The sequence below is a fragment of the Oryctolagus cuniculus genome, chromosome 4 (genome assembly GCF_964237555.1).
Source record: "Oryctolagus cuniculus chromosome 4, mOryCun1.1, whole genome shotgun sequence".
NCBI lineage: Eukaryota > Metazoa > Chordata > Mammalia > Lagomorpha > Leporidae > Oryctolagus > Oryctolagus cuniculus.
The window spans coordinates 52,148,127-52,160,266 of record NC_091435.1 but is presented as its reverse complement, the minus strand read 5'-3'; the positions used below and the strand labels follow the sequence as shown (position 1 = coordinate 52,160,266).

Sequence of the window (12,140 nt, the reverse complement as noted above, 5' to 3'; positions counted from 1 at the left end):
TCTTCTGATTCATTCTCCAAATGGCCATAGAAGCTGAAGCTGAGCCATCCGAAGCTGGGAGTCAGGAGTCTCTTTCGGGTCTCCCATGCAGGTGCAGGGGCCCAAGGACTTGAGTCATCTTCTACTGCTTTCTCAGGGCATAAGCAGAGAGCTGGATTGGAAGAGTAGCAGCCAGGACACGAGTTGGCACTCATATGGGTTGCCAAGACCATAGGCAGAGGCTTAGTCTACTAAGCCGCAGTGCTGGCCCCCTCTTCTAGTTCTTGACATCAAGCATATTGGCAAATCTTTCTGCACCAATTTGTCTTCCTGCATGAATGAATTTCCTAATTTCCCCACTGATCCCAGAAAACCTTTAAAACCATTCATATCTTTACTCCACAGGATCTAGTAGGCATTTATGTTTCTGATTTTAATTCACCTACAGATTTGATAAATGTTATGACATCAGCAACAGTGCACAATTTCCAACAGTGCATTATGTTTGGACTAATGTCTGCATCGATCGATGACTGAACGTGATCAATACTAGGTGGGTGTATGTGGCTTTGGCAAACCTAATAATGTCCTGGCAATGGAACTGAAGCAATGAGGCTGTGTTAGAGGTAGAAATACAGTTTTGACATTTTCATATTCATAGCAGAGTCAGGAGGCCAGGTGTGTTCCCGGGGCTTTATATAAAAACCCTTCCTATTGCAAGTATTTTCTATTTCTAGCATGAAGCACTGGTGGAACTATTCCACAAAGAAGATGGTTGTCACCCACACTTTGTGATTATGTTACCAGAATACAGGCAGATAATTTTGTTTTGAGAGCACTTGGGATCATCGTGTGCATTATGCTTGGCTTCACCATATGCCCTGCAGTATCAACTAACATGCAGATAGCATATACCATGTAGCTAAGCTAGACAAAAGGAAGATTCATGTTTTGGGTAGGATGTGATAGGGCAGTCAGTGTGAGATATCACCCGGCTGTTCAGAATGATACGCAATTCAAAATATGTGAATTGTTGAGTTTTGGCATTTTCCAGTTCATATTTCAAACTGCAGTTTTCTGTGGGAAACTGATACCATAAGCAAAACTCTGGCTCAGGGAGAACTACTGCACTTCCTCTTCTACCCAATAAGGACTTCTAGCCCATAACATTTCTCTTTATTACTATCCGATCAGTCTTTTGTTTTCTTTTCTACATAGCATGGATCCACTTATTTCTTTCCTGAAATATCCTTTCACTACCATCTCCAATTTCATTTTTTGTACCCATGTTTTACTGTGATAACCTGCTCTATAAAACAGAAGTCAAGTATGCACACCATTTGCCAGTACCAGCTGGATGTTCCACATAACCAGGTGACTATTTCATTTTTCCTAGGGGCAAAGATAGCATGTTTGGGTGAAGAATGCATGTAACTCATATAAAAAAAATTGGGCCTACAGATCAGAAGATCCTTTCTTACATGACCTACACTGCGAATCACAAAAATTTAAAAAATTTTGAACTGCTTATCCTTGCTTGCACCCTGAAAAAACTGTCCCTGGAGTGGAATCTGCTCCTTTTGGCCCAGTTTTTAAATGATCATCTACTTTGTGTTTTAGCTTTAGCAATTATTCCAGACATTTACCTCAGATGGAGGTTTACCCAAATCTCCCATATGAACTCTTCTCCTACACTGTGTAGAAATGCAACAACACCAGGTATCATTTCCTTCAATTAGTGCTTTTTTCTCATAAACCTACCCGGATTCACAACGCATAGTCCTTGCAATCTTGGAAGATGTGGGGGCTTCTCCAGTCCGAAGCACAAGGGTCCTCCATTTTCTGCCTTCCCATCTCCTGAGCTATTTTGCCTCTGCCTCATCAACTTTTTTTTTTCCTTTAATTCTTCCTTTCTCTTTTCCTTCAGCATATAAATTATCTAAATTTCTTTCTATCATAAAAATGTCCTTGATTTTAAAATGCTACTACCAACATTTAAGCAACTGATAAAAGACCATAAAGTATTAAAAGGAAAATGATAGAATCAAAGGGACACAGAATGTTCTACAGCATTAGTTGGAGAAGGCAAGCTCCCATTCTCAATACTGGATAGAACATCCAGAGAGAAATAAGTAAAGAGATAGAGAACTTGAGCAAAGCAATAAACTAACTAGTTCTGGGGCTGGCATCATGGTGCAGTGGCTGGTTTGTGTCTGCGCTGCTCCATTTCTGATCCAACTCCCTGCTTATGGCCTGGGAAAAGCAGTGGAAGATGGACTAAGTGCTTGGGCCCCGCTACACTTTTGGGAGACCTGGAAGAAGCTCTTGGCTCCTGGCTTCGGCCTGACCCCAGGGCTGGCTGTTGTGGCCATTTGGGGAGTAAATCAGAAGATGGAAGATCTCTCTCTCTCTGTCTCTCCTTCTCTCTAACTTTGACTTTCAAATAAATAAATTAATTGAAAAACAAAATAACTAGCTGTAACAGACACACACAGTTTACTAGAAAACAGCAGAATATAAATGCTTCTCACTTGCGCATGGACCATTTTCCAGGATAGACCATATGTCAGACCACAATTTTTAATATCAATAATTTTTTGAAAAATAGATCTCATACAAAATATCTTCTCAGATCACAATGGGTGAAGTTGGAAATCAATAACAAGAAAAGACTGGGAAAATCCACAAATTTGTGAATAAACATGTATTCTTAAGCAAACAATGGGTGAAATAAAAATCACAAAGGAAATTAGGAAATACTTGGAAACAAATGAACATGAAAATACAGCACATCACAATTTATGGGTCCCAGAAAAAATAAGGTAACTGGAATTTTATAGGCACAAATGCTTTTGTTAAAAAGGAAAAAGGCCAGCGCCATGGCTCAATAGGCTAATCCTCCACCTAGCGGCGCTGGCACACCGGGTTCTAGTCCCGGTCAGGGTGCCGGATTCTGTCCCGGTTGCCCCTCTTCCAGGCCAGCTCTCTGCTGTGGCCCGGGAAGGCAGTGGAGGAAGGCCCAAGTGCTTGGGCCCTGCACCCGCATGGGAGACCAGAAGAAGCACCTGGCTCCTGCCTTTGGATCAGCACGGTGCACCAGCTGCAGCACGCCAGCCGTAGCGGCCATTGGGGGGTGAACCAACTGCAAAAGGAAGACCTTTCTCTCTGTCTCTCTCTCTCTCACTATCCACTCTGCCTGTCAAAAAAAAAAAAAAAAAAGGAAAAAAAGATTTCAGATCAACAACATAACTTCCCAACACAATGAAAATAAAACAGAACAAAGTAAATTCAAAGCTAGTAAAAGGAGAAAATAGAAAATAATACAAATTAGAGCAAATCAGAATAAATTAAATGCAATGAAAAATAGAAAATCAACAGAGAATATAAATAAAACCAAGTTAGTTCTTTGAAAAGATCGACAGAATTGACAAAACATTCTCTAAATTAACCAAGAAAAAAACTGAGAAGTTTCAAATTATTAAAATACAAACTAAAATTAGGGACATTTATAATAATTCCACAGAAATAAAAAAGATATGAGAATTTCATCAATAATTGCAGTTAATAACTGAATGACCTAGATGAAATAGAAATATTCCTAGAAATACAAAACCTATCAAGACTAATTCATGATAAATAGAAAATATGAATATTCCTACAACTAGTAAGGAGAATTAATCAGTAATCAAAAACCCCTTGGCAAAAGGAAGTCCTGGACCTATTGATTTCATTATATAAATCTCTTAACAAACTACCAACACTTCTCAGATTTTCTAAAAATCTGAAGAGGGACCCTTTGATTCATTTTATGAAGCCAGCCAGCATTACCTTGATACTAAAAGCCAGACAGACAGTAGAAGAAAATAATATACTAATATCCCTACAAACATTCATACAAAAAAACTCTAAAAAGTACTGGCAAACCAAATTCAGTGGCATATTAAGTGGATTATGCACCATGACCAAATGGAATTTATTCATGGAATGCAAGGATGATTTAAATATGAAAATTGATCATTTTAATATACCACATTAAAAGAATGAAGGAAAAAGGCACCACATCACCATCCCAACTGAGATAGAAAAAGCATTTGAGGAAATTGAAATCCCACAGAGTACAGCACTACTTCAACATAATAAAATTAATGTATATGTGCATATATGTAAAACAGGGGCGCACACTGTGGCTCAGCTGATTAAGTCACCAGTTGGGATGCTTGCATTCCATATTAGAGTGCCACACTTCCAATATGTCCTATTTAGTGGACACCTGCAAGCCCCGGCTTGTTTTGCCTATGCTTCTGATCAACCTGCTAAAAAGTGGGACCCTATGGCCCCCTTCTTGAGCTAGGTTAATTTGTTTGAGCAGCTCATGGAATTCTAGGGAACAATCTCACCTGTTTATTATAAATGATGTTACAAAGGGCGCAGATACAGAGATGTGAGGTAAGGGAGAGGGGCCTGGAGCTTCCATGTGTTTCTGGGTGTGCTACCCTCCAGGAATATCCATGTGCTAAGCTGTCTGGAAGCTCTTCCAAACCCTGGCTTCCTTACAAATGCGTGGTTGCCACTAGTCTGTGTGGAAAACCCAGCATGGCCTACCTGCTCAGATCCTTCTTGGCCCCTGTGGGCATTATTCCTATAGGGCATAGCTTCTGAAATGAAAAGAGTCCTATAATCGACTATCAGACAAGGTAGTCAGTGATAGTTAATGAAGATTAGTTTCTATGATCCACCTTTGGGAAGAGAAATTCTAGTTTCTGTAGCTTGCCTTTAGAAGACACTTATGAGTCAGGAATTGTAAATTAAAACCAAAAATATACATGTATCGTAATATCACAGATATGACACTAAAGGCAGAGAAAACAACACTGGATGTCATGAAAATATAAAACTGTGTGCATCAAAAAACACCACAAGCACAGTAGAAGGACTATTCATAGAATAGGAGAAAATGTTTTCAGGCTGGTGCCATGGTGTATTGGGTAAAGCTGCCACCTGCAATGCTGGCATCCCATATGCATGCCGGTTTGAGTCCCAACTGCTCCACTTTCTGATCTAGCTCTTTCCTATGGCCTGGGAAAGCAGTAGAAGATGCCCCTACCCCTCCACCACCCCCCCCCAAAAAAAAAAATCAGAGAATATGTTTCCAGGTCATGTACCTGATAGGGGATTAATATATAGCCTATATAGAGAAGTCCTGAAATTCAAAAAATAATCAAGCAAGTTCATTTAAAAATGGGCATAGGAATTGAACAGACACTTCTCCAAAGATCTGCAAGATCTGTAAGCACATGAAAGAACGCTGAACATCACTACTGACTGAAATGCAGATCAACACTATGAGACATGACCTCATACCCATCAGGATGGTTACTTCAACAAAGAAAAACACCAAGCAAAACATGTTAGTGAGAACACATAGAAACTGAAATTCTTATGCTGTATTAGTAGGAATGTAAAATGAGATAGCCAGTGGAAAACAATATGGCTATTCCCCAATAAGTTAAAAATATAATAAAATATGACCCATCACTTACATGCTGCATATATAACAAAATGAATAGAAAGCAGAGTGCTGAAGACTTACTTGTTTACTCCTGCTCATAGCAGTATTCTTCACAGTGGCTAAAACATGAAAGCAGCCTAGTGCCTACTGATGAATGAATGCATAAGCAGAAAGTGACATATGCACATCATAGAGTATTACTCAGCCTTAAAAAGTAGCAGATTCATTTTTCTTTCAAATTACTTAGAAGATTTATTTATTATTTATTTAAAAGGCAGGATAACACACACACACACACACACACACACATTGAGAGAGAAAGATCTTTCATCCATTGGTGGTTTACTCACCCAGAAACTAGCAACAGCCACCTGGGCCATGCCAAAGCCAGAAACCTGAAACTCAATCTGCGTCTCCTACCTGAGTAGTGGCAAAGACCCAAGAACTTACACCTGCTGCCTCCCAGTGTACATATTAGCAGGAAGCTGAATCAGCAGTGGAGATGAGACTTGAACCCAGGCACTCCTATATAGGATGTGGACATCCCAAGTGGTCTGTTAACTATTGCACCAATGCTTGCCTAAGGAAGGAGATCCTGACAGTTGCTTCTACATGGAGTAACATTGGGGACATTTTGCTAAGTGAAACCACCTCATCACAAAAAGATCAAGTTACTAAGATTCCAATTATGTAAGGTACTTAGAACAGTTAAAATCATAGAGACAGAAAATAAAATGGTTGTTGCCAGGGGCTGGGAGAAGAGTGGAATGTGGAGTTTTTGTTTAATGGAAAAAAAAGTTCAGATGTGCAAGATAAAAAGATGTCTAGTGGTGATGGTTGCCCAATGGTAAGAATTTAATATTGAACTGTACACTTAAAGTAGTTAAGATGGTAAATTTTATGTATATTTTATCACAATAAAAATGAAGAAACGACAATTTTCTACTCAGTCTATTAATATCTGATTTACCTTGCTGTAACATTTCACCTGCTTTTCCTCAAAGGAAATGTCTCTGCCTTCTAATTCCTGTCAATCACTCATTCTCATTTTTGCCCCCTCTGCAATCTGGCTTCTATCTGGGGCCAATCCATTACAAGTGACATTGTGCATGGCTAATCACAAAGACACCTTTCAGTCAGAATTTCTCTGCTGATTGGATAAAATTGCTTATTCACTGATGCCTAAAATGTTCTGTTCTCTGGGATTTGGGTCTCCCTGTTCCTCTTGACCATTCATTGTTAGTCACCTTTGGAAACTCTGCCATGCTGTCCCTCACATTGGTGTGGCATAGTTCCAACCTTATTCATCTCTCTTTCTTTAAAAGATTTTGGAAAGTCGTGGCTCAAGTTTAATAACCACCTTTGTGCTATCAACTCCTGGATCTTTAACTATAGTCAGGATTTTTTCACTGAGCTGCGGATTTATATTTCTAATCGCTGTCTGGACATCTTCATGGCATGTTCCACAAACACCTCAACTGGAAAATGATCAAATTAAACTCATCATTTCCTCCCAATAACCAGATCATTCTGTTCCTCTTCATATCTGTATTACAGTACATAGACCCACTCACCATTAAAAAAAAGATTTATTTACTTTACTTGAAAGTCAGAGTTACAGAGAGGCAGAGGCAGAGACACAGAGAGAGAGAGTCTTCTACCCTCTGGTTCACTCCCCAGTGGCCGCAATGGCCTGAGCTGGGCCACTCCGAAGGCAGGAGCCAGGAGCTTCTTCTGGGTCTCCCACATGGGTGCAGGAGCCCACGGACTTGGGTCATCTTCTACTGCTTTCCCAGACTATAGCAGAGATCAGAAGAGGAGCAGCCAGGACTTAAACTGGCACCCATATGGGATGCCAGCATTGCAGGCATAACCCCTTTGGTTCCCCTACTTACCTTCTTACTGGCAACCTTGAGCATATTTGAGGTATGGTTTCATTACTCAATCCAATCCTGCTTGCTTTTGGTCTTTGTTAATTTCTCCTAGGTTTGTTGCTTATGGATTTGAGATATAAGCAAAAGGCTGTGCATGAAAATAGTTCATCATGTTGAATTGTAACAAATGTTATTATATTTTGGTGCAATTGAATTTTGTGATAAGATAAATTCACATTCAACAAATGTCACAAAACAAAGGAATAATTTTTTTATTGTTGACATTTGACATTTCAATGTTTTATAATTTTTACTTATTAAAATATTTTATAATTGTTTTATTTTCTAGGTAATAGTTTTAGCAAAATAGAGGTCCTACGTTTAGAAGCAGGGGCTGGTATGGTAGCATAGTGGATTAAGCCCCCATTTACAATATCCGCATCCCATATGGGAGCACTGGTTCGAGTCTCAGCTCCTTAGATTCTAATCCAGCTCCCTGTTATTGGACTTGGTAAGGCAGTAGATGGCTCAAGTGCTTTGTTCCCTGCCACCCACATGAAAGACCCAGATAAAGTTCCTAACTCCTGGCTTCAGCCTGGCTGAGCTGCAGCTGTTGCAATCATTTGAGGAGTGAACCGACAGATGGATGGAAAACCTCACTCCCTCTCTCGTTGTCACTCTGCCTTTCAAATAAACATAGTAAATATTTTTTAAAATATATAGAAGCAGGCAGTTTCTAGGTTGTGCCACACAAAGTGTTTATGAAATCCATATATGTATAGTTGTAGAGAGTTGTAGAGAGAATGGTCAAGGCTACAGTGAATTCACACTGGTGTATTAATCTGGCAAGGTTAGAAAAATCTGTACACCAATGATGCCATGTTCTGGGCAGGCAGGCAGGCTTACGTTTTCACTGCTAAGTCATAATGCATTTTGTTTTACAATTAGAAGCACATCCAATTATACCCACACTCACTTCTGTAACCCTTGAGCACACACGTACATGTACATGCACACAAGTACACCTTCCTCCTTACATATTTGCCCAAACCTCCCTGCCAATATATATCTCAAGAGCATCTAAAGAACCCCAAACAGCATGAGATTTATGAATCCAGTACAATATCACTGCTAGCCAGCCACCAGCATTGGCACTAGTCTGTAATCTTGTACTTAGTTGTGCTACCACTCCTTCATAATAAAATAGCAAATTGAAGTGATTTTCAAATAGTGTGGCAGACCAAAGGGAAATCTTTTCTGCTTCTAGTAAGCATAGAAGGCTATTAATGAGCCATGGACGGCTCCCCTACTACGCAATGCATTTAGCCACTTCCTACTTTCTGTGCTCACAGAAGCTGCGATTATCAAATTCTAAAGCAGTAGTTTGAAAAATGACTTCACTTTTGAGAATTTATGGGCTATATACATTTATATATTTTATTTCTGCTTGCCATGGGGAGTTGAGTGCCTGCTATTGACATAAAGTTTATAAAGCACTTCAAGCTTCTGGGAGAGTAGGGATATGATTACAAAGAAGAGTAAGAATATTAAAGGAGGGTAAGATGGGAATAGAAACCCTATTATTTCTTCTATTCATACCACATTTTCTTTTGCATTTTAATCTTATGATATTTGTTTTCATATAAACCCTATGTGCAGATGGGACATATTCCACGTGGTGGGATGGATTTATAAGGGAAAGTAGTAAGCAATTTAATAAAAAAGTTTTTATAGTAGATGAAAGAATGGCTCTTTGAATCACAGACTTAGGTTTTAACCCCTGCTCTGCCACTTATAATGTGCTATACATTATTCTATAAACTTTACACTAATCAACTCCATTAGCCCTTATTACAATTGTATGACATAGATATTATTAATATTCTCCTTTTACATATGGGTTAGCAGAGGTTTAGAGAAGTTTGGGAAGTGCTTAGCTGAGTCACACAGCCAGTGAGCAGCAAATCCAAGATTAGCTAATTAGCTGATTAGCAGTTTTGGCAGCCACTAAGAGTTGGTCATTTACTGCTTTCCAGTTGCTCTGGTAATGTCTTAATAAGATGGTACATAATAAGAGCTAAAAATAATAGTTCAAAATTTGTTATTAAATACCTCTTATAAACATGTCATAAAATGTTTATAAGTAAATATTATGCTTTATTATTATTTCTTTAAATTTTGTATTTTAGTTGATTAGTAATTCAGCAGAATAAGAAGCATATCTGAATCTAAAATTTCTCATCTAAATTGCTTGTGGCAGTCATTTGATCCAATTCTCAGCAGCAACTTAAATTGAGCATCTGTTACATTGCCATTGTATTCTGCTCTAGGATATGGCTGATAACTAACTAATTAATTAATTAAATTAAAAAAGAAAAAACTAACATATACCAAACATCATTAGAAAATGAATCATTTTGTTATGTGTCTGATAACAATGAGTTTTCAAATAAACACAATGAAAAAGCGTAAGTCAACATATATTTCAAGTACCTTAGGTGGTCCTCATAAGTTATTATGAAATAATTTAGAACAGTTACAAGTGAAATAAATACAAATTATAAAACAACATATTCTGAGAATGGCTGCAGAAAAGAACAACCAGTTCGTGTCCCGAACACTTATGAAATTCATTTCATCTTGAATCTTGATGTGAATGGAAGGGGAGAGGGAGAGGGAAAGGGGAGGGTTGCGGGAGGGAGGGAAGCTGTGGAGGGGGAAGCCATTGTAATCCATAAGCTGTACTTTGGAAATTTATATTCATTAAATAAAAGTTAAAAAAAAAAGAAATTCATTTCATCTTAAAGAGCATATTCGGTTGAGAGATGCACTGTGTGAGTAGTATTGCTCTATATTAACCTCAAGAGTTTGTTGAGTTCAGCTTCTGGTCTTGAATGTGGACATCAATCCAGTCACAATGTAAATATATCAAGAGGAAGGCATGACATCAAGGAAAATAAGATCAGGAGAGAAAGGTGAGATACATACAGAACTTGTCCAAACAAAATGGGACAAAAAAAATGAAGTGATGAAAGAATGTTCCATTTTCACATGAAAATAAGGAAGAAAAATAATACAACACACTACAACTGGCAAAAGTTAGCTACTTTGTAAGCCAGAAAAATGGTTATGTCCCTGTAGATAGATAACTATTATAGACATATTCATATGACACGAAGACATGTGACCTCTGTTGCAGTTGAACGTATTTACTGATGGAATAAAGATATAAGCCTCAGCCACTGGGCCCATTGCCCAGAAGAGAGATAAAATCAGAATTTATCTGTAGTCCCTAAGTCTCAATCCGATCTCATGCCCTATTGTCTTCACCCCATCCCCATATTCTTCCCCAGGTTCTGAAGGCTGTGCCAAACTTGAAACACCTGTATGGAGGAATTCACCTCTGACTGCTGTCCCTTACCCCCACTCCCACCCCAGCCCATCTAAAATATAAAATAGCCCAGCCCTTGGGGTCGGACCTTCTGCCATGTGTTTAGTCACTATGCACACCAGCGGTTGGTCACCCACCTCTGTGGATTTATTTTCTCTGGATAAATTCGGTCTGGCTGCGAGTTTGTTTTCTGTCTCCTTTCTCTTTTCTGTGTTCTTTTCCTTACATTTGGCACCCCTGGGGGGGAGGGCAGCACCAATCTGCCCTCTTTCTCTTACATTTACTCTAGAGATTTTTTGTTTTGATTTTTCCCCACTGTCAGTGAATATTTTCATAGCATGTGATTGCTTTTTAAATCTTAAACATCTTTTGAATATACTTTGAAATATAACTTCTTGGTGCCTTCGAATCCTTGTTATTTGGAACTACCATATAAACCAAATGATATATTATATACACTACATGTGCAAGGACAGATCACTTTAAAAATCATGCTTGAAAACTTTGTGTTCTAAAACAAATCTCTGCTGAAGAAGCTTTACTCATTCTCTTTGTTTTCTGAATATTCAGCCAATTGAACTTAGGAAGGACAAAGTTGACAGAACCAGTTTTCTGAAATGAACTTGAGTTATCGTTGGTAAATATATATCCATTTAAGGAGCTCAGCATTATAGACCACTCATAGAATAAGATACTAAATAGTTAAACGTGATAAAGTAAAATGAATGGCTGCGTGAGGCAACAGAGTTTCATTTTATCTCTTTCTTCATGATAATATCACTTGGAATGTACACACACATTAATATGGCATGTGAATTTATAGGAGAAATCAATTATATTATTAAGTGTACATCCTCCCCTCATAGTAACACTCTAATGTGTGACAGTAGCAGAGAAATGCACCCTAGAGAAAATGCTGCTGTTCTTCACAGAAAAGCCATGAATAACATTATGCAAAAATTAATTTATGACAACTGATTTAAATTTAGAACTCAAAATAACTTATTTAATGCCATCAGAAAAGAATACCTCACCCTTAAAAAGGAGTCTAGGGATCCATTCTCCATGTATTCCACCACAATCATTACTGGTCTGCCTGCAAAAGAGCAAGAGCACACAAGGATTAGAACAATTACCAAAATATGTGTTGCAGTAAGAGATTTCCAGCTGTGGCAGCTAAGTTATTTCTATTTTATTATTAGGAACATCATTTTCCAACCTGGTTCTATAGTAGGACTTGTATTATATATATGCATCTTTTTTATAGCATTATTTTCTTCTGAGTTCATAAAAGGGACTTCTAATATGAATTACAAAAGAATTACAAATGATTGAAGCATTTGGTTTCCTTGGTCCTGCAATCACTTGTTCAGATTGTGTTCTTTTT

At 38.3% G+C, this 12,140-nt stretch overlaps 1 protein-coding gene across 9 annotated transcripts in view; it reads right to left on the bottom strand.

Annotated features, from left to right (window-relative positions):
* EPHA6 (EPH receptor A6) overlaps positions 1-12,140 on the bottom strand; it is a 1,017,309-nt gene that overhangs the window by 133,830 nt on the left and 871,339 nt on the right. For all 9 annotated transcript variants that reach the window (XM_017347166.3, XM_051859383.2, XM_051859384.2 and 6 more), the window contains one exon: positions 11,788-11,849. In XM_017347166.3, coding sequence (XP_017202655.3) covers positions 11,788-11,849 — 62 coding nt within the window. The remainder of the gene's footprint in view (positions 1-11,787; positions 11,850-12,140) is intronic.